Raw genomic sequence first — 20,694 nt, forward strand, 5'->3', positions numbered from 1 at the left:
GTGATACGGAGAGAAGTTGGGACAGGATTAAGTTGAGGTTGACCCTTACCAGAACCAGTAGCTTTGAATCACGGGGTTGAAAAGGCTTGTTGATTTGGTACAACGAGTAGTAGTTGATGTGAGAGGAAGAAAGGTATAGGTAGACAAGAAGAAGGGGAAGTAAGGGAGAGTAAGTGAAGCAATTGAGGGGTAACTTGATCAGCAAGTCAACTGACCACAGCCAGTGCTACAATTCACGCAGTAATCAGGCACATCACGGATGAGGTGACAGAATTGGGTGAGCAATAATGAGCACAGAGCATCCGAGCACCTCACGCGACAACTGATCACCTCAGGTGCTTCTTCCCCGCACTTTAGCACCTAAATAAGGGCTCAACTTCGGGCCTTGCAGTAGTTAAGGCTCCAGTGGCTCCATAGCTCTCCACTGCCCGGCCGGCCCGGCATTCTTCGGCACCTGGAGAAGATAAAAATCCGGGGTACGAGGTTGAGTCAAGTAGGCTTGGCATCAGACACACGACACACTCAAACACATCTGCAAGGCCAACCTTTCTGCTACCACTCTCTCAGTACAACGTGTGAGGTTCCAATCTTTCGCCCAGGCCGTGCCTCCTTGCTGGCGTACAGACAGAATTTCGTCAAAAGCCAGCTCTCCTTTTCACTCCCTTATTCTTTCCTTTGGCCTTCTGTAGTCTCATTCCAAATGCTCCACGTTCCGGTTGAGTCATGGTCAGGCCTGGAATCACTTGAGTTGAGATTGGAGCTTGACTCGATTCCGGTGCTGCAGCCTGACTGCTTTGAATTTCCCGCCGAGGCATATCAGCTCCTATTCGAAGGCTGGCAACGCCAGGCAAGATTTGTCGCTGCATCATAACTTCTTGACTTCTCTGGGCAGACTTTTCGAGCTTTTTTTGCAGGCGAGCCGCTTGTCGCATTGCTTTTCTTCTTTCTTGTGGGTCCAAAGACTGAGCGGCCACCTCTTCCTGTGCCAGCTTGAGCGTCTGATTCGTGCTCTGGTAGGAATAATCTGCAGGGTCTTCTTCAATCGAGTTGGGGAGATGGGCCAGAACGTTGGAAATAGTTGGCTTATGGGAGACTGAGAGTCGAGGCACTCGGTCCGCGAAGGTACAATAACCTCGAAGCCGGGTGAGGCTTGGCTCTTCTTCCACAGCAGGGCTTTGTGAGACTGATGGTTGTGTGGACAATGCTTCGGAACTGTCACGCTGTCTTTCCGGTGGGGAAGATGGTAAATCGAGATCTGGTCTTGGAGCAGCAGCTGGGTCGGACGAGGTCGGATCAGGAGCAATCTTATAAGATCTTACGATCAAATTCCCTAGAAAGATGTCTCCGACGACCTGACGAACAAGCCTTTCTCGGTTAACTCGGTTGCGATCTTTGACTTTCTCGAGCGATCCGACATAATCGAGAGATAGCTGCTCATACAGAACAAGGAGACTTCCGAACGACGAGGGGCCGAGAGGCTCGAGAAGCTCGAGCCCAGCACCGACCACCGCTGTTGACAGATTTTGACGCTCTTCAAGTGAGTTCAACCAGGCCGCAACGAGATCTGACTCCCGAAACACATCCACTATGTTGTAATCATCCACTATTTGCGACATGACTTTCATGGGCTGTGGTTCACTCCGAATTTGTGAACTTCCGAAATCGTCGAAAGCCTTCTCGATGGATATGTTGATAGGCGAAGTCGAGTTCTTCGTGAGCCAGAACCTTTCAGAGTCCAGAAGATGTTGCCAGTTTTGAGTGTGCATAGAGTAGGTCTGCCCATCCCCACGCTCGACGGAGGTCGCCGCTGGAAGTGCAAGAGCTTCGTCTTCTTCAATGCCATCTTGTATAACAAAATCTTCCATCTCATCATCCTCGATATACCTGGAACTTTGCATGGTTCGACCAGTAGCTCCGAGAGGCAAGGGAAGTTTCGGTACTTGATTCGCGTCATTTCGACCATCAAGCTTGTGCTTGTACGTCGCCTCAATCACGCTGCCATTGCTGGTGGTTACGATCATTTTCATCAACCCATAATCTGCTCGGTTTGAAGCTTCACCTTGAATGGTAAATTCGATAGGATATAGCGCAATGTCCTCAACGAACTGCCCCTTGTCCTGTAGTTTCGTGGGAAGCTCGAAGGCTGAAGGGTCTTGCTTCGAAATGGTCTTCGTATCCAGCAGCTCGTGCCTAAAATGGTACATTACCGCAAGATGGCTGGATCGGGAGTATAACAACACCCACGTGTCTGAAAGGCTTGATTCTCGTCCTAGCTGAGAAAAGCCATACGTTCCCCATGCGGTCTCCAAACATGTCATCTTGAGGTTGGGATCACCGCGAAAGTGCTTCCAGGAGCACAACAAAGCCAGCGGCTGGCTTTGGGGTGATCCCGGACGAGCGTCTGAGATCGAAGTAAAGACCAATAGTCGTGAAGTGGTAAGCACAAACGTAAACAATGGTCTGGCAGTGCTGTGCCTGACATCAAGGATTTGATTACCATCGGAAAGGGGTCCCAATCGCATGTCCACTTGACCCTCGAAGTTCCCACCGCCGTCGAAGACGGCTGCGAACCTTCGAGCGCACACCAAGAGGCGACGATGCCTCAAGCCTGCAGGATCTGTTATCCAGCAAATCCTATGCCATCCGTCCAAGACGTATTGGTCATTGGGTGAGGTAGCGAAGGACATGAGATTGTTGGACCCTTGTAGGTGGGCAGTGTAAAGCACGCGAGCAGATCTTTTCCTTCTGCCCTCTATTCGCCACATACTCCACTGACCGCGGATATCAACAATGGCCACCAAGTTTGACGCAGGGTCGTGTGGGTTGAAAGCAGCGTGGGCATGAGGACTTTCGCCAGTCCTTGACAGAGGTATGGTCACCACCGAAGACGGCTTAACGAACGATCGCTTGTTCACTGAACTATCATCCGCAATGATAGGCTCCAGTATGCTTGTGCCGCTTGGCTTCACAGCGAGAAATCTGTGACGTGTTGGGCCGGGCCCAGCGAGATAGAGAATCTTCTCGGCAGAGTTGCTCCAACTTGGCGACGTGCGGGAGCTGGGACAAGGGACTCTGCATATTTCCAGGGAGCCCTGATCATTTCGCCAGGTGATGTCTTCGGCGCCCATGTCGACTAATCGAAGCCTCTCGCCATTCTGACCAGTCGAGAAGGCGGCAAAGGCATGATCACGTGCGGCATCGTGAGCCTGGCTTCTCAATGAAATCTTGACGCTCCCGACTGCCAGGTGATTGACAGAATGAGTATTGCGTTCCGCAGCAGGTTCTGTGCTGTCAACGTCTGAGGTATCGTTGAAGTTGAGCAAACGCCTTGGTAGAAACGCGGCATCCGGAACCTTCTTCAACAGAGTGTTTCTCGCTACTAGGTCAAACGGAGGAGATTCAAAGTCTGCATCCGGCTCGTGAGGTAGACGCATACTTCGCTCATGGATGAGCTGAAAGCCAGACGACGTAACCCGGTCTGAGTGACCACGTTCATCGTGTTGACGAAGAAACGACCACGAACGCTTCTTGCTCTCATACGTAGCAGTTCCAAAATGACCGTAACTCAAGCTGTTCGTTTCATGCGCATATTTTGTACGCCTCGTGCGCTCAGTGTCAGCCATTCGGGTAGATTCTGATGGGGTTTTGTATCTGTTGACAAGAGTGCGAGTTGACGAAAGGCATTTTCAGTATTGCTGATATGCCAGAGTGAGCTGAAAGTGAGCTGAGTTGTAAGTGGACTGAAATAGCCAGCGAGTCCTTAGTCGGATTAAGTCGGATTTCTGCCAGGAATTCTTCTCGGGACAATGAACAACGGAGAGACAATAATGATAAAACAAACATGAAGCTTTCACTTCGAGTCCTCAAAGATTCGGAAATTGTCGTGCTTATTTTACTGCTTAATTCTGATTGGCGGAGCAACGGCTTCTCCGCCGAGGTGGGAGTTTCCATTGTATTCGCGTCCGCAGGTTTCTTGATCCCATGAATGCAAACCACCTCAGTCACTCCTTCATGATGAGACATTCATAGGTCTGCTGGTGGGAAATATGGTCAAATCTTGGAGTGTCATCTCCGTCTTAGTGGCTTTGGTAGCCCTTTTGTTCACGTTCGTTCCATCATGGCGGCCGTCTTTCTTTTCAGGACCGCAGCCACTCTCTGAAGAACAAGTTCGCATTGAAACCCTCGCTGCAGCACAGCACTACACATACACCACCGTCCTGGATGATCCGGCTGTGGTGTATCTGGACGATTTCCTGTCCTCAGCAGAGATCGACCAGATTCTCAACATCAGGTGACAATGCAATGCGTGGTGAATCCTTCCTCACAATACTGACGTGGTCACTCTCCAGTACGCCTCTCTTCGTGCCTTCACAAGTCTACAGCCCAGATGAGAACGCGCCAAAACACCGAACGTCCTCTTCCTGCTTCCTTCCTCCGGAGAGCGAGCTGGCTTCTGTGATCAATGCTCGAGCTCTACAATTCCTAGGGAACATGACCAATACAGGTCCCCCACATGCGCCTGACATTGCTGAACCGCTGTCATATTATGGTCTGGAGAAGATTCAACTAGTAAAATATCTTCCAAGTCAATACTATCATCATCATATGGACTGGTTCGATACACTGATGCGGGACGAGTCTTCTGCAGGTCGGGGTCGTTACTACAATCGTGTCGCAAGCTTCTTCATATATCTTGACGACAGTTGCACTGGTGGAGGCACAGAGTTTCCAGAGTTGCAGTTTGACATTGAATCTCTAGATGAGAGCGGTGCAAGAGGGTCAAAGGAGTTCTGGCAGGAGAGAATCGATTTCGAACGGCAGGCACAAAATGGTGAAGAGAAGGGCTCTTCAGGCATATCATTCAAGCCAAGAAAAGGCTCTGGCGTGTTTTGGGTGAACCTGTTGCCCATTGGTTACGGCGACGAACGACTTAACCACGCTGGCCTGCCTGTCGAACAGGGGCACAAGGTGGGCATGAACATTTGGGTCAAGAGGGATTTTGGATGGTAAAACCCCTCAATGCGATGGTGGCGACTGTGGGCTGCTATAGACATAGAAGGTACGTTGCGACCATGTACATTACAGTTGTATCAAGCCATTATGGTATGACAATCTTACGTAATCAGGTGCGTGCAAAAGTACCACCATAAGGATCCCCTCGAACCGTGTCAGCCTTGTGCCTAAAAACACGCAGCCTTACTCCGCAATCATTTGTACCTCGGTTCCTCGGCGGCTTCCAACCAAACATCAAGACCTCCTAGTATTGGGCCATGCCAGGGCTTTCCGCCATTATGATTGCATTCTGTCGAGTTCTATCACATCTGTAAATTCAAGACGAGGCACAATCATCCAACATGAGCAACGTCAAAGCCGCAATCAGCCAGATCCCTTTCGCCGAGCCCAGTTACCTTCGAGGCCTTCCATCACCATACTTCCAACCAACACACCTCAACTTCCAGAAAAGATGCCGCGCCTTCTTCGCCGAGCACTTCCTCCCCTACGTTTTGGAGTGGGAAACAGAAGGCACAGTCCCACCCCACGTCTGGGAGACATTCAATAAGCATAACATGCTCCTCCCCAACCTCAACTCTCCCCTACCAATCGCCTGGCTGAAACGACTTGGCATAAACGACATCCTCGGAGTCCCCATCTCGGAATGGGACTACCTGCATACAGCGATATGGGTCGACGAACGTGCGCGCACAGGAATCTCAGGTCCCGGATCAAGTCTATCCCCTGGCTTCGCATATGGCATTCCGCCAATCCTCAACTTCGGTTCTCCGGCCCTACAAGAGAGGTTCCTGCCCCAACTTCTGACCGGAAAAGCGAGGACATGCATCGCCATCACAGAGCCCCAAGCAGGCTCGGACGTCGCGAACATCCAGACCACGGCTGTCAAATCGGCGGACGGCAAGCACTATATCATCAATGGCGAGAAGAAGTGGATCACCAACGGTATCTGGGCCGACTATGCGCCCATGGCTGTGCGGACAGGTGGTCCTGGTCCCAAGGGTATAAGTCTAATCGTCGTTCCGTTGAAAGATTACCCGGGCGTCAAGATGCGGCGTCTCGAAGTTCAGGGCCAACGCGCCGGTGGGACAACGTACATTGAACTCGATGACGTGCAAGTCCCTGCAGAGAACCTCGTTGGCAAAGAAGGCGAAGGGATGAAATATATCATGACCAACTTCAATCATGAGCGCATGTTGATTGCCATTGGCGTCACGAGACAAGCTCGCGTCGCACTGTCAGCGGCAGTCGAGTACGCTATGAAAAGAGAGGCGTTTGGGAAGACGTTGATGGATCAGCCTGTCGTGCGCCATAGGATTGCCAAGGCCGGGGCTGATCTCGAGACATTGCAGTCTTTGGTCTTTGAGTTTGTATATCAGCTTAATCACCTATCCAAGGCTGAGGCGGATGAGAAGCTCGGTGGGCCGACGGCGCTTCTAAAGGCCAAAGCCGGAATGGTGTTGAATGACTGTGCGCAGACTGCAGTTTTGATTTTTGGTGGGAACGGGTATACGAGGACCGGTCAAGGGGAGTTGGTGGAGAAGATTTACCGTGATGTGATGGGCGCGAGGATCCCTGGTGGGAGTGAGGATGTCATGTTGGATCTCGCGGTACGACAATTGGTGAAGAACTTTCAAAGGCAGGCTAGAAGGCCGGCTAGTAAGATCTGATCATCTCAGTGACGCTCGGAAGAAAAGGTCGCCAAATGAAGAAATGATTGTTGAAAACGTACAGGACGATTAGTAGCGAGACGTCTGGGGCGTGCATCAAGTAAAGACCACCACACGGTGATGCTTTACACATTGACTATGTCGTATGAACATGACACATGACTCTCGCTTGGTCGGTAGTTGCAAAGCCAAAATTGGAGACCGATATCCAATCCATGTACATTCGAGATCCGTAACATGGTCCAACTCGCAGGTACTGGTGATGGAAGCTAGCAGGAAGAAGTGGACCAGACATGGCAGCGAGACTGGTTCAGCTCTCAGATTCTTCCGTAAGCTCTCCTCGGAAAGTCATCCCATTGTTTCTTCACATCATCGATATCGGGAAAATGGTCCTTGAAAACCAAGCGCCCCTCAAAGTCGACACTTTTGCCATCCATAAGACCAAAAAACCATCCCCACACATGTCCTAGGCGATCAAACCGGAAGGATCCATCACAACCGCGGCCAAACGTGAGTAGTCCCTTTTCGGAATCTCCCAACCTCCAACCAAACGAGATCTGCTCGCCATTCAGAAGGCCGGAGGTATTGTTTGCTCGGATGACTCCAGATTTGTCGCCAACACTGAGCTCCCCCCAGAGCTGTCCCGCGGCCTGGTCTAGCGTAAGAGAGAAACTACCAGCGTCCTCATCTTCACGTGTTGAGAAGTTGTAGAGGCCCGAGATCTCGTCGCTGCAAGGATCATTGTCTTCGGTGAAGTCGTGCGAATCGTACGGAGGGGGTTCGTCCATGTCGACATCGCTGTCGTAGAACGAGGCAGGAGTGTGATCGTGTACTTGTTGTGGTGATGACACGGCAGGACGAGTGCTCTGGCTTCTGTACTGGAAGGGCTTCGATCTTCGGGCAGTCTGTTTCGGTCGTGCAGGGGACGGTGTAGGAATGGAGGCTGCTTTGGTGGACGTCTTGATGGCAGGAGAATTTGTGGTCGTTGACTTAGACTTCGCAGGCTTTGGGGTCATCGACTTGAATTCCGCAGTCTTTGTGGTTGCCGACTTGGGTTTTGCAGTCTTCGGGGCTATCGACATGGAATCCGCAGTCTTTGCGGTTGTCGACTTGGTCTTCGCGGCTTTCGGAGGTGCAGGCGCGGTGACTTTCGATTTTGGTGAGGCTTTCTTCGATGCGGCAGATTCAGCTTTAGTCTTCTTGCTGACTGGCCCCCGGGAGTGATTGATCTCGAGGGTAACATCGCCGACTTTGACGGACACTTTGGTGGTAGAGGTATGCTCACTGTCATCCGCCTTTCTCTTCTTGCCTTTCGTTGCCCCTTGGTCGGTAGCCTCGCTCTCTTGCGCTTTCTTCTCCGCGGCTTTGGCTTTTCTGACATTCGTAGCATACACCTTTTTCATAGCGGCTTCCAGGTCGGTGACGGATGATGGCACACGCAAAGCGTCAGAGACGAGAGCCGTAGTAAGCCGCACCTTGGCCGTGTTCTTGTCTTTGGTACGAGGCAATCCATAGTGAACAAGCTGGGCCTCGTACCAATGAGCTACTTGATCTTTAGCTGGAGCACTGCCTTTCTTTGGGAGCAGAAGCTCTTTCAGTTCCGCAGCTGAAGCCCCAGGATGGCGCTTGTTTTCTGCAACCTCGACAAAGAGAGTATCTCGATAGACAAAGTCAAGTCTCTTGACTTCCGAGGCTGCCATGATGTCGACGATGGCAGGCGATATCGTAGTGGAGAAAGGTGAGTTCGAAACAAAAAGTGGTGCAAGGTCGTCACTCTAAGTGATGAAACGCGGGGTTGATTTGCCGACGCGACCTCTTTAATTAATCACGACTACAGGTGAATTTACGACACTTGTCCTTTGCATGCAGCACGGATCTTCTTCAGGTCTCTCTCCCCATTACATAAAGCTTTCTTGTGTGAGAATGCTCGTCACCTTCCTCGATGTCTTGCTGGCTTTACTCATTCCCCGAAAAAGTCTATGCACAGAGCTTCGCATATCATAATCTGGTTGCTTGGATCCTCCAAGTTCGAAGCCGACATAAACCAACCTCCTTTCACCGCGATATGTGCCTGTTATTGATGACAATACTATCAAAACCTGTCCCATCAATGAATTACTGATACGTAAGTCCATCTCTTTCAAACCAACCAGTCAACAAAACGTCCCCACCGAGTTGTGGGGGGCTGCATTGGTTCAATCTCTCCTTCCTGGAGACGGCCAGACCATAAGTCAATCGTAGAGGCTCGGGCAAACTAGAACGAAAGTCAGTAAACGAGACGAAGTGTGTAACATGGTTAATAAATCACCTCTGTACGATGAATCACCTTCCAAACAATGATAGGGATAATGAAGATCGGAATACTAATATAGTTCGCCACAAAGGTTTTGGCTGACCAATTGCCCTTGAGGAAAACAGGGAAGCCAGTGACAAGGGCGAGGACGCCAGCACCGACGAAGCCGTACCAGGCAGTGTAGGGTTGCAGAGCGGACTTCCAGGGCAGGGTTTCGCGACTGACGCCCTGGGCCTTCAAAGCTGCATGAAACCGAATATAGCAGAGGCAGAGCGTGGCCCAGGAAATCAAGCCGGATATGGTGGTGACACTCTGCAGCCAGCCAAACGCCTGCGATGCACTCCCTTTGCCGAGACCTATCGCACCAGAAACATATTAGTCAACTCCAGTATAAGTATATCAGGGTAAAAGCTTACTCAGATATGCCAATAGGCCAAATAGCCATACTGTACAGACAGCCACGAACGGTACGCCGTTTTTTGTTACGCGCCCAAAGACCTGAGGCATTTGCCGGTCTGTTGTCATCGCCACAATCATGCGTGAGGCAACCCAACAGTACGAGTTACCAGCAGACCACGCGGAAATGAGGATACAGGCATTCACAATAGATGGTACTGCAAATCGTCAGCAACTGGTGTCGGTACAAACTCGGACAAAGCAAAAGACTCGTGCTTCAGTGGCACAGTCCATTTCAAAAAGCACACTTACAGGCACTTATGCCGGCCTCCTTGATAGCGATGACAAAGGGCGAGCTGTTGGCGTTTCCCGTGCCGGACACTAACGCTGGGTTTCTCGGGTCGATGATCATGCCGATGAGAAGGGCACCGGTGATATAAAAGAAGGCGATGCGAAAGGTCACACGCTTGGCCGCCTTGGGGATAGAACGATGTGGATCTTGTGATTCGCCGGCGGTGATGATGAACGTCTCGATACCTAGATAGGTAAACGAGGCATTGACGAAAGCCGAGCAAAATCCCAGGAAATGGCCTGTCGACCCCGTAATACCGTTGTAGTTTGTCCATGCACCAGGGTTCTTCCAGTAGCGAAACCCAATACTTTTGTGATTAGGTCCGCCCCCAGCCGTGATGATGATCGAGACAAAAATCAATCCTATAAAGCAGAGGACCTTGACGGCTCCTCCAACCGTCTCGGCATCACCATACCAGCGTACACTCAAGAGATTGATCGTTAAGATCAGGGCCAGTCCCACCGTGATGACACAGGCTGGTGAGATGTCCGTCCAGTACGACACAACGAGACTTGCGGCGGTGATTTCGGTGGCAATGGCGACGGCGTAGCCCCAGGTGTAGGAAAGCGAGAATGAGAAACCCACAGCCGGATCGATAAACCGAGTTGCCCAGTGAGGGAAAGAGCCGGCAGTAGGTAGTAGCGTGGCCAATTCGGCGATGCTCTGCATCACGCACCACAGAACTGTGCCGACGATGATATAGGCGAGAAGCATCCCAGCAGGGCCGGCTCTGGAGTATGCAGCACCAGTTCCCACAAATAATCCGGTGCCGATACCGCCGCAAAATCCAATCATGCTGACCTGGTAGTTCCTCAGGCGACGTTGGGTGGCTCCGCGGCCACCAACATTGAGCTGCATCGTATCATTGGCATGGCTTTTGTCCACGCATTCGCCCACTCCTGTACTGACTTGGCGATGAATGGGGAGATCAGAGGTGTCTCCCCCGAGCTCAAAGCTGCCCTTCTCCATTGAACTATGGTGGTTCGCGGCGGAGGTAATGACAACCAAGAGAAATGAGTATTGTTGTTGATATAACCTGCTCGATCCAATATAGAGTGACCAAGCCTTGAGACTTGACCAGCGTGATACAGAGTGGTTGAGGACCGATGTGGCATTTTCCTGGAGTATATATCCTCGTTGAAGCCTCGATCATGATAAGGGTGTTGAGTGTAATAGGCCGGAAAACCAGGAGATCCTTTTCAAGTCTCCAGATTTCCGGCCTAGCCAGATATGTGGGCTTTTGAATCTTGATGGAGACTGGAACTGTGGAACAAGGCGACTGGCCTCGCCGAGTTCATTGCACCGCTAGTAGGATGACCGAATTCCCCTTGGTGTACATACTTGCTTATCAGAGTCTGCTCTATGAGGGGCTTCCATTGTTCTCCGAGAAATGTGTATCGTTACGGGTGAGAAACCACCTGAAATCGCCAGGAATTCACAACATAGGATTGCCGGAAAGGAGCGCTGTTCTTATCGGTGTCCACCGTGCCCAATTGCAAAGCTGTGGGTGGTCTTAGGAGTATGTCGAGGTGTAAGCTGAGATGTCAGTGAGGTGGGATGTCTGAGGAGTACTCGTGACAATGAGGCGTCGTGAGCGGCCACATGCTCGCGGCAGGAGGCAACCCGTGCGTCAGGGAAAAGGGTTGCTTGCTGCCGGAAATCTGGAGATTCATAATCAATTTCCGAACCCCGACAAACGCCAAGGTCTTGACTCTGTCTCGGCATGGAATTACGGAGTTCTACAAGATGAACTCCTGCACTTGAACTCTCCCTGTCGGAAGACTGTTGTATTCTTGTTGGGCCTCCGACGACCATGGCAGAAGAGTCTAGCGAGCAGGAGCGTCGGAGTCGACACGCTTGTGAGTCGTGCCGGTAGGTGACTTTGAGTACACTTGCACTGTACGTTCTTGGGGCTAAAGACCATCCGCAGCACGAGGAAAACGAAATGCCCGGCAGAAAGACCTGTGTGCTCAATCTGTCAGCGCATGAATCAACAATGTGTTTATCTCCCCAGAGATCAGTCAAGACGACCCCCCAGAGTGAACAAGGCAACGAGGTGAGACCATCAGTCCGCCATATCAGCCGATTCTGTGATTGCCACGCCAGTTGCATTGACCATGATAACAGGAAACCTTCCAAATCTCGAGTCCAACACCTCGAATCGCAGATGAATGATATATATGCCATGCTTCAGTATGCTTCTTCCGCTGAGGTCAAGACACAAATCCGTCTTACTGATCTTGTAGCTCAATCTCACGGCCAAATGCTAGCACAGACACTTCCCCAGACTTTGTGGCAGGAGCTGCTCGAGACGATGCAAGCGCCGGCATTGATGCCACTGTCAGGTCTCGTTTCCCGACATTGTCGATATGTTCTATGTCACTGACATCTTCCACGATCAAGTGCGGATATCGACTCGGATATATTGGATCATGCGGTTCATGTATACAAAACAAAGATCCACCTTCAACCATTACCACTGCTCAGCTTAGAAGATCTGCCGGACAGGCTTGCTCGAGGCCCAACATATCTTCGTTGGGCTTTCCTTGCCCTATGTTTGAATTTTACAGCACCTGAAATACCCCTTAGCCCAGGACGTGAATATGTGCAACATTACTCTCAATCGGCTCACGAAGCCGTTGTAAAACTGGCTATGGAGGGAATAGCCACGGCTGAGATACTCCAGGCACTATGCCTCCTGGCCTTGAGCGATATGAAAGGTTGGCATTCCAGAAAGCCAGAATTTCACAAACGAAAGTGCTGACTGCCTCGTACGATAGGAGGCAAATTAGCCCGAGCGTGGATGATCATTGGAAACGCCTCGACACTGCAAACCATTGAGACATCAAAAAGGAGTCAAACATACCTGCATGATTCATCTGCAGAAAAGGAAGTAGCTTCTCGATGCTACTGGAGCATTTTCATACTGGAGAGAATGTTCTTGCCTCAACCGAAGCTTGCAGCATTTGGAAGAGTGCAACGTTTTACACCAGATTATCCTGTTAGTCCACCGAGCCCTTTGCCGCTCTCATCCGACACTCGTATCCACAGTGAACGACACGCTGCAAGTGACTCTATCAAGGATATTGGGATTATCGCGCACTGTCTCCTGTCAGTATCTGTCTGGCGCGACCTCACCACATATCTGCACGAGATTCAATTTGGCAACACAGAAAGCGCTTGGGTGCCGAGCTCGACATACTCTCAACTGAATCTTCAGATGCACGAAAACCAAACGATATGCGGCTCACCACATCTATTCAGAAATCTGTCATTGAGGGAGAGATCAGCCGCGGATTTCCTCGAGCACCGAGAGTATTGGACTTCTTGGGCGCTGATGCAGGTTGCCTCTCATGCAATTCCGGCGGTCTTGAACCACCCTTTCATTCATCTGGTCGTGAAACGCCCAGCGGGCAGTACTCACAATCCGAAGCCCACCTTCTTCCTACAACAGACCGTGGACCTCGCGATATTTCATTCCGGATGGGTAGCACGATTGCTTCGGGTATTCGACAGTTTTCCTTTTCAACTGACCAATCCTGTAGTCGGGCACATGATTGCAGCAACCGCGACGGTTTTCTGGCTCTTTCAGTTCGTTCGAGACACAAAAGTCTCCATAAGGGCGAAAGAAGACCTCGAGAAAAGTGAGAGTTTTCTGGAACGGATGGCGCCCGAATGTCCACATGTTGCTCAAAAGGTAGATTCTTTCTCGTTTTCGCTGACTCTGGTTGTTACTTCCATAGCTAATGGATTCTCAGCTTAAAATACTCCGAGAACTTCAGGCCAAGGTTCAAGGCAGCAGGCACGAGGGCGACAGTGGCAATAGGCACAGGAGTGGATGGGAAAGTGCCACGACGACAACAACAATCACATTTCAACCGTCGGATTTATGGGCGCTTCTCGATTCCAGCCTCTCACAAATGGCATCTTCCAATTCCGTCTCTCCCACTCCGGCATTACCAGCCGGGGTAGATGATAACAGTACTAGCATAAGTCTCAATGTGCACGTGGTTCCTCCATGGACCGAAGGACAGGATGATTCAAGGCAGTCAACATCCGCACCTATCCAAGCAGCGAACGGGACCTTTCCCGTCGAGGTAGATGCGACGGCTGAAGATCCTTTCCATTTTGCAGGGACCGGAGGCTTTGACATATTCCTCGATGATCTCTTCACTCCTTTCAACATCGACACTAGCGATGGAAATCCTTCACAACAGGACGGATCTGGGTGGTATAGACAATGACGCGTTACGCGTTCTTCACCGAACTGCTCATCGTTATGGTGTACGAGCTGGTTCCTGTTTGACTCAATCCCGCCCTGGACATCCTTGCTGGCCCCGTCTACAGATTTGCTCGAAGTTGCTCCTCCCTTCGAAGCATCCGCCGTGGAGGGCCACGACGGCTCCCATCATTCACCTGCAACTTTTCCTTTTGAGGACTCGGTTTCGGCAGCTTCCATCTCTGTCTTACGTCCGACACAGCCGTGCGCTCGAAGCAATCAGCAATGTATCGACCTAGTACAGGCAGGAATTTGAAGCCACTGTCATGAACACAAGATGAGTTAGCTGGAAGAGATTCCTTTTGTGGATGATCTTAACAGGCCGGAGACCACTTACTGTCCTGAGCCCCCAGTGGCGATGAACAATCCCGAGAGAGTGTGGTGATAGTCAGCAATGAAATCGCCCTTAGGAGTTTCCGTGTACCAGCACAAGCGAGTCTTGACCCAAGGTCTATCGGCAATGCTAGGAATGAGTTGTCTCAGTCCAGCTCGCAAATATTTGTCGGCATCCTCGGGGAAAAACTTTGAGGCAGCATTGTTGGCGTCACGCTGGGGTACCGAAATCACCCTCAGATTCACGCCATCTTTGCCAGTATCACCATGTGCTGCAGATGTCTCAATTTCGAACCCGTGGCCATGGTAAGCGACTTTGAGCAGGTTGTCTCCAGGGCTGGGCGGGAAGAGGAAGACGCCCGAGGTTGTGTTGATGGAGACGGGAATATTGGCGAGTCTCCGGCCTTCCTCGGGCGTGAGTTGGATGAATCCAAGGGGCTGTGCTGATCCGGTAATGTGATAATCGAGGTCGTCCAAATATCGAGCCGTCCAGGCACCTGTCGCAAGGATCACCCTCGACGCATGGATTGGGGAGCCTTGTGCCACGTTCACACCGAGTACTTTCTTGCCGGTATCATCCACAATCAAAGATTGCAACGTCCCGCGAGGACCAGTGATGAAGCTTACCCCCAAACCAGCAAGATGCGTTGCGAGTGCTCGTATTGCTCCAGCAGCATCGGCCCAGCCGGCATTTGTGTTGACGTATCCATACTTGAGATCTTTGAGATCTTCGCCTGGTATCATCTGCTTCAATGCTGCCACATCATTTAGTTCACGATAGGTCTGCTTCTGACCGCGGAGGATCTCTTTGTTCTTTTCGAGATATATATCCTCTTTTACCTCCGTGGTGAGCATGTATCCGCTCGGATGATAGTGTGGCTTGAACAGATTGGATGATTTCCATGATTCGATCGCTTCTGTGGCCAACCTCGAGTAGAACGGGTCTAGATAGTCCGACCGGATGATCCGGGAGATATCAGTACTGCTTCCATCACGGACCGGTGGTAGTTCTCGATCCAGAATCGTAATATCTGAATAGCCACGTTCCTTCAATGCCAGGGCCGTCGACAGTCCGAATACACCGGCACCGACAATCACGATCGACTCGTGGAGCGAACTTGGAACACCCGCCATAGATGTATGCCTACCACGAAAGTTCAGTTGAGGCTTCTGACGAGTGGTACTGACGAGTGGTAGCCAATTCTGAGCGTTGAAATAATAAATACCAAATCAGATAGAAGAATGCAAGCCTACCTCCCCCCGTCTGTCGCCTAGTATTATACCTATCGTTAGTAGATGAATGTGGTGGACCTACTCGGAAAATCAACGCTGCCTTCTGTGGTCCGATACTCCGATTCCGTGTCCTTCGCAAGCATGAATACCTAGGCACCCAGGCACCTAGGATGGTCAGGTAGATTAGGTGATGAGTTCAGCCGCGGGTTGGAGCAAAAGCCTCGTCAAAACGGCAGCGACCCGTCCACACCATGAAACAGTACTCTCAATTTCCTTACCATAAAAGAGATAATATTGTACGACCAGTCATGCCCGGGGTGATATTTAACAGTACCGGAGAGCTTAGTAATCATAGTTTCCAGGCTTCCATGGTGTCTCAAGCCACTAGAACAGATCATAAGGCAAGGTCTACTAAAATAACACCAATAAGTAGGACCAATTATAACCTTGAGGGAGGCAGGCAAATGGTGCCGCATCAATGAGATGATGATCGAATAGCAGCTCTTAGCCTTCGTCATGTAGGCCAGGAATAAGCGAATTGGCTGCCATTGGCGCCGAGAAAGCATCACGTTGGCGAGGAATAAGCGGCTTCGTCTGACAAGGGAGCACATGGAGTTTGGGATCTCAACAATCAAATGATATAAAACCATGATTTCCCTGCTGACGCTTGATTGGCATCTTCTACTGTACTCGACGAATCTATCATCATCCAAACAGGTCATCAACGATATATATAAAAGGATGTATTGAGAGACGTCGAAGAACCACGACATCTAGAAACTCGCCTGATCTCTGCGTCAGACATCAGCCTTTTTTCAGGGGATCTGCTGGCTGTGGCTACTCCGCGATCTCATCTGAAACCTGTTCTTAGCTCCAGGGTCACTTTGACAGCTGAACTCGATACATCATCGGAGAAGCTCAGCTCACCTCGTATTTGTTGATCGCCCTATATCAATCTCGGCGGTCCGGCCACCCTCTCCATGAATATCTTTCAATATTTCCAACCAAAGCCTCGAGCACTCAACATGGCACCCTTTGTCACCATCCGAAATCTCAGCAACAATCCCCTGAATCTGGTCTTGGTGGAGCATTTCGACCCTGCACCAGAAAATGCGTTTCAGATGCAAAATGTCACAATGTCCCTCGCAGCCGTGACTAACAGCGTTGGCATCACAAACTCTACAACACGCAGATCGGTGCCTCAGATTGATGCAAATGCAACACCCTTCGCGACTCGAGAACTATCCATCAGTCTGCCGCCATTTACCGTCACTCCTACTGATGTCAAGGCTGTCATCAAAGCCCCAAGTGAGCGACTACGGTTGACATTTCAGACAGAATTTGGAGGCAAGCATCAGATGTACTGTCCAGTACCGACGGAGCAAACAGCATCTCTGGTCGCTTTGGCACCTAATCCTAAAATACGCTTTACCGGCATTTATCTCCCTGATACATCCTATGTGGCTCTCTACAACACCTCACATCTCGATTCGTGGATGCAAGATCTACCGGACAACACTCCCTTGGGTGCACTCTCAATCCCAGGAACACACAATTCTCCGACGCATCATAATGCGCCACCTTCAGTCAGGTGCCAGGCAGTTTCGCCAAAGGAGCAACTCGCAAACGGTGTTCGTTTCTTTGATATTCGCGTTCAGGTACCAGAACCGTACGACGTCAATTCGGACAAGCTTCATCTTGTCCATGCCGCTTTCCCCGTTGCTCTGTCTGGGACCAAGTACTTCCGCGATTTGTACAACACCGTCCTCCAGTTCCTCAAGGATCATCCAGACGAGACACTCATCATGTCCTTGAAGCGTGAAGGTACTGGCAAAGGAACCGACGAGCAATTAGGTCGCATCTTGAAGAATCATTATACCAATCCCCAAGAGTGGTTCACGGAGCCTCGTGTGCCAAATTTGGGCGAGGTGCGAGGCCGTATCGTCTTGCTTCGTCGCTTCGTACTGGAAGAAGGACTCAAGCAGGAGTGGCAGGGTCGTGGTTGGGGTATCGATGCGCATATATGGGCAGACAACACGCCCAATGCAATGTGTCCGTCTGGTGATGTCTGCGTGCAGGACTTTTACGAGGTTCTGGAAAAACCGACCATTGAGAAGAAGATCCAGTATGTCAACGAGCAGCTTGAGCGTAGTGGTTGCTGCATTCTCAACCCGGCGGAGGTGCAACCTCAGGGCGAGAAGAAGTATCCTCTTTACGTCAATTTCCTGAGCGCCAGCAATTTCTGGAAGGTCGGTACCTGGCCAGAGAAGATTGCTGCAGAAGTCAATCCGGCCGTCACGGCACATTTGTGCCAGAGGCACATGCTGACAGAAGATGGAAAAGTCAAAGACGGAGATTGGTCAACAGGTATCGTGGTGACGGATTGGGTTGGTTTGGGTGGTGATTGGGATATTGCCCGTTGCATCGTTGGAATGAACTCGAAGCTGCCGCCGCGGTAGACGTTCGTTTTCGGGAGGTTTGAGGATCATACAAATTCGGGTAAGCAATCTAGCTCACAGTCATAACGAACATAGACGAAGCGCTGTTATGGAATTGGATATTCAAAGGATTGGTACGTGAAGATCGCTTGACTCGCTCTGACTGCAGACTTCATGCACTACTACTGAAAATCAGGTCGGTGACTGGAAGAATCAACATTCCCATTTCCTGATGTCCACCTGCGTCCTCGAGGACTCTCTGTCTCGGTGTGAAGATACATGTTCACGGAATGCATCAACCTTCCCTCTCCTCCCTTGCACAACGAGACAATTACCATTCATCGACAGAATTGCAGTCCTCTTTGAGGTTCCCGGGTGATGTTTTGCCCAGACAACTTCCTACTCATGAACTCTTTCTTGTCTCGCTGTGAAGGTATATGTCATGTCTCCGCGCAGCTGTGACATTCCTCGATGAGGAAGACAAGACAATCATCCATGGTTGACAAATACATAGCCCGTTCGCGTTTCTGACGGTGAAACGTGTCAATGACTCATGGTTGGTTGTGCGCCACCCAATCTCCTATATTAAGGGCCAGGTATCCCCCCCCCTTGCAGGTCCCAATCCACAGGGGCATCTATCCCTATCATCATTCTTACTGCTGGGCTCGTTCTGCTAAGACAGAAGTCTTGCCGGACTGAAGAGCAGTCGCATATTTACATATATATACCAAGCATTCCCTATCCTGGACTGTGGTCATCTTTCTGCAAGGCAGAAACTTGTGTAGGGCACCAACTGCTGGACCATGTCAATACCTAAGCGGTCTTATGAGAGATGACAGTGTCTATCCGACGCCACCGGAGCACACCAAGACACAAGCTCAAAAGGGCTGGCGCACAGGAAGTCAAGGATGAAGACAACGTTCTCAGCCGTCTTCGAGTCGTTCAACGCCTAGATCCTGCAGATGGCATCATGCCAAAGGATCGTTTAAGCATCGACACGGGAATTCCAACGATCGTCAAAAGTACCCAGAAACAGCTGCATTAGGAATCCTGGCAACAACATGCATGCCTATCTACAGTGGATGATCCACGAGGATAACAGTCACCTACGGAAATTACTAGGTGACAGATTCGTCCCAGGGCCCAAATGCCGCCATGCAGATAACGCAAACTATCATGTTATCGTCCGGCACGGAGACTCCTGTTGTCATCCGACATATCAGTAACATTTCAGACAACATCAAATGGGTCGACACGTACGATCGTTCTCGCGCCGAAAAGACGATAGTTGATGGCATACCAATCGCCGTCCGTCTCGCCCTGGATGGTGGCGGGCGTAGTCATTGGAGCCCTACCAGCCGTAGTGGTGGTCGTGAACCTTGTTTGGTACATGTACAAGCGGTGGGTGGGCCTGCCGGTCAAGTCTGGCTTCTGCTGTACCTGTGTGTCAACTTGAAGTTGCGCTTCAAGCTGGTATGCATTGTCCTTGTTGAAAGCGAGGACATGTACCAACTGAGGCGTAGATCGATTGGGCACAGTTGAGGAATTTTTTGGCGAAGAGCGCATCAAGTCATATTGCCGGGTCTCGTCCCTGGCTATCCTCTGGACGGGCCCGTCACAATTCCGCAGTGGATGTTGAATCTTTCTGAACAGCACTCTACACCGCCTCTGCAGGTGCAAGGCTCTGCAAGCCGACAATCCCAGCTCTTTAGACAAGAGTTACCGGCTTCGTTTCAAGGCAACCGGTGACCCGAGAACTGGTGTTATTGAACTTGACCTGGGGAGACTGCGTGGCCGGCAGGAGGCCCTCTTCGGCATGGATATACGCGGCATCCCACCTTCCGCCACAGGTCGCTTCTCACTCGACCTCGAACAATCACGTAATGGCATCGCACCAAGCCAAGGTGCTGGTTAGACATTGTGTCTCGCCATCTGGGTGGCATTGCGAAAATAAGTTGAATCATGGATGTCAGAGCTTTCTCTACGCTTTCGTACGCACTGCTGAGTCCCAACTTTGCCTGGGCATGGCGCATCTGGGCAGGTCGTGGCCCTCAATATTACTTCCTCCAGTTCAGCAGGCAAACATGACGAAATCAACCAAGGACTGTTTGTTTGCGCAGTCGGATATGTTCCCAGGCTATATGCCCGGAATTCCATCACAGGTCCGGAATGCCAAGGACAGCAAGAGTGGCGTTCGCCGCCGTTACAAGAACAAGCGCACCGATGGTACGGTTTCTCTTCTCTTGACAACACCCGCGTTGGCCTGTGATTTCACGGAGGACTTGTCATTACTCAAGGGCCGTAGGGGCTCGTTAGACTATATACCTATCCGGAGGTCGTACATCGTGTACGATATCCACCTAAGTCAGTTAACGGCCTTCGACCGTCTTTATATCCCTTGGTAGAGCCAAGGTAGCTAAATAATTATATTCTTTCCTATCTAACTTAGATACCTATAGCCTTATAGCCTCGTAAATAACTAGCTAAGTCGTCGATAACCTTCGATTCTAGAGTACTAATACGAATAAATCGATTTGGAGCTATTCGAATATCTTAGTAACTTTCTAAAAGATAGTTAACTATCGCTAACGAGGTCTAGAGTATATCGTTTTCGGTTTAAATATAAATCGATATTTTCTACTTAGCGTCTTAAGCTTTAACTTATTACCTTACTATTATTTTACTTTTTT

At 50.6% G+C, this 20,694-nt stretch overlaps 9 protein-coding genes across 9 annotated transcripts; 5 read left to right on the forward strand and 4 right to left on the reverse strand.

The window, feature by feature from the left end:
- Nucleotides 1–635: 635 nt before the first annotated feature.
- On the reverse strand, nt 636–3,623 carry EDD37DRAFT_586395 (RNA polymerase I-specific transcription initiation factor RRN6-like protein; the record flags this gene model as incomplete). Its single annotated transcript, XM_062814460.1, has 2 exons — nt 636–2,256; nt 2,290–3,623. 2 exons carry the CDS (start codon nt 3,621–3,623, stop codon nt 636–638), a joined length of 2,955 nt encoding a protein of 984 aa, XP_062676049.1.
- A 250-nt stretch (nt 3,624–3,873) lies between these two features.
- EDD37DRAFT_84263 (uncharacterized protein) lies at nt 3,874–5,182 on the forward strand. Its single transcript, XM_062820341.1, has 2 exons — nt 3,874–4,291; nt 4,350–5,182. Exons 1-2 carry the CDS (start codon nt 4,047–4,049, stop codon nt 5,008–5,010), a joined length of 906 nt encoding a protein of 301 aa, XP_062676050.1. The 5' UTR covers nt 3,874–4,046; the 3' UTR covers nt 5,011–5,182.
- Nucleotides 5,134–6,839, forward strand: EDD37DRAFT_84559 (acyl-CoA dehydrogenase). Its single transcript, XM_062820343.1, has one exon. It carries the CDS (start codon nt 5,355–5,357, stop codon nt 6,678–6,680), a length of 1,326 nt encoding a protein of 441 aa, XP_062676051.1. The 5' UTR covers nt 5,134–5,354; the 3' UTR covers nt 6,681–6,839.
- Nucleotides 6,839–8,465, reverse strand: EDD37DRAFT_83952 (uncharacterized protein). The gene has a single exon (XM_062820338.1). The coding sequence runs from the start codon at nt 8,378–8,380 to the stop codon at nt 6,998–7,000; it is 1,383 nt and encodes a 460-aa protein (XP_062676052.1). The 5' UTR covers nt 8,381–8,465; the 3' UTR covers nt 6,839–6,997.
- A 287-nt stretch (nt 8,466–8,752) lies between these two features.
- Nucleotides 8,753–10,940, reverse strand: EDD37DRAFT_84750 (putative amino acid permease). The gene is made up of 4 exons (XM_062820346.1): nt 9,682–10,940; nt 9,390–9,587; nt 8,989–9,329; nt 8,753–8,934 (listed from the first exon to the last, which is right to left on the reverse strand). Exons 1-4 carry the CDS (start codon nt 10,688–10,690, stop codon nt 8,821–8,823), a joined length of 1,662 nt encoding a protein of 553 aa, XP_062676053.1. The 5' UTR covers nt 10,691–10,940; the 3' UTR covers nt 8,753–8,820.
- Nucleotides 10,941–11,386: 446 nt separating this feature from the next.
- Nucleotides 11,387–14,149, forward strand: EDD37DRAFT_84703 (uncharacterized protein). Its single transcript, XM_062820345.1, has 7 exons — nt 11,387–11,593; nt 11,652–11,777; nt 11,849–11,914; nt 11,968–12,066; nt 12,125–12,441; nt 12,502–13,418; nt 13,480–14,149. Exons 1-7 carry the CDS (start codon nt 11,535–11,537, stop codon nt 13,963–13,965), a joined length of 2,070 nt encoding a protein of 689 aa, XP_062676054.1. The 5' UTR covers nt 11,387–11,534; the 3' UTR covers nt 13,966–14,149.
- EDD37DRAFT_84760 (FAD dependent oxidoreductase) lies at nt 13,774–15,589 on the reverse strand. The gene is made up of 2 exons (XM_062820347.1): nt 14,338–15,589; nt 13,774–14,261 (listed from the first exon to the last, which is right to left on the reverse strand). The coding sequence occupies exons 1-2, from the start codon at nt 15,465–15,467 to the stop codon at nt 14,063–14,065; spliced, it is 1,329 nt and encodes a 442-aa protein (XP_062676055.1). The 5' UTR covers nt 15,468–15,589; the 3' UTR covers nt 13,774–14,062.
- A 1,002-nt stretch (nt 15,590–16,591) lies between these two features.
- Nucleotides 16,592–18,025, forward strand: EDD37DRAFT_559309 (1-phosphatidylinositol phosphodiesterase; the record flags this gene model as incomplete). Its single annotated transcript, XM_062813786.1, has 1 exon — nt 16,592–18,025. One exon carries the CDS (start codon nt 16,592–16,594, stop codon nt 18,023–18,025), a length of 1,434 nt encoding a protein of 477 aa, XP_062676056.1.
- A 1,691-nt stretch (nt 18,026–19,716) lies between these two features.
- EDD37DRAFT_672026 (uncharacterized protein) lies at nt 19,717–20,409 on the forward strand (the record flags this gene model as incomplete). The annotated part of the gene is made up of 1 exon (XM_062819437.1): nt 19,717–20,409. A coding segment is annotated over one exon (693 nt), but the record flags the coding sequence as incomplete, so codon positions are not given.
- Between the last annotated feature and the right edge of the window lie 285 nt (nt 20,410–20,694).

The sequence above is a fragment of the Exophiala viscosa genome, assembly GCF_022695815.1.
Source record: "Exophiala viscosa unplaced genomic scaffold EDD37scaffold_1, whole genome shotgun sequence".
Classification (NCBI taxonomy): domain Eukaryota; kingdom Fungi; phylum Ascomycota; class Eurotiomycetes; order Chaetothyriales; family Herpotrichiellaceae; genus Exophiala; species Exophiala viscosa.

Excerpts from the sequence above, each read along its gene's own strand:
- EDD37DRAFT_84703 (XM_062820345.1), top strand. The coding sequence starts at position 11,535 with ATGGCAGAAGAGTCTAGCGAGCAGGAGCGTCGGAGTCGACACGCTTGT. Across the intron at positions 11,915-11,967 it reads GATATATATGCCATGCTTCA|CTCAATCTCACGGCCAAATG; the intron begins GTATGCTTCTTC and ends CTGATCTTGTAG. Across the intron at positions 13,419-13,479 it reads GTCCACATGTTGCTCAAAAG|CTTAAAATACTCCGAGAACT; the intron begins GTAGATTCTTTC and ends ATGGATTCTCAG.
- EDD37DRAFT_84263 (XM_062820341.1), top strand. The coding sequence starts at position 4,047 with ATGGTCAAATCTTGGAGTGTCATCTCCGTCTTAGTGGCTTTGGTAGCC. Across the intron at positions 4,292-4,349 it reads GACCAGATTCTCAACATCAG|TACGCCTCTCTTCGTGCCTT; the intron begins GTGACAATGCAA and ends GTCACTCTCCAG.
- EDD37DRAFT_83952 (XM_062820338.1), bottom strand. The coding sequence starts at position 8,380 with ATGGCAGCCTCGGAAGTCAAGAGACTTGACTTTGTCTATCGAGATACT.
- EDD37DRAFT_84559 (XM_062820343.1), top strand. The coding sequence starts at position 5,355 with ATGAGCAACGTCAAAGCCGCAATCAGCCAGATCCCTTTCGCCGAGCCC.
- EDD37DRAFT_84760 (XM_062820347.1), bottom strand. The coding sequence starts at position 15,467 with ATGGCGGGTGTTCCAAGTTCGCTCCACGAGTCGATCGTGATTGTCGGT. Across the intron at positions 14,262-14,337 it reads GCCACTGGGGGCTCAGGACA|TGGCTTCAAATTCCTGCCTG; the intron begins GTAAGTGGTCTC and ends TGTTCATGACAG.
- EDD37DRAFT_84750 (XM_062820346.1), bottom strand. The coding sequence starts at position 10,690 with ATGGAGAAGGGCAGCTTTGAGCTCGGGGGAGACACCTCTGATCTCCCC. Across the intron at positions 9,588-9,681 it reads GGAGGCCGGCATAAGTGCCT|TACCATCTATTGTGAATGCC; the intron begins GTAAGTGTGCTT and ends GACGATTTGCAG. Across the intron at positions 9,330-9,389 it reads TGGCCTATTGGCATATCTGA|GTCTCGGCAAAGGGAGTGCA; the intron begins GTAAGCTTTTAC and ends CTGGTGCGATAG.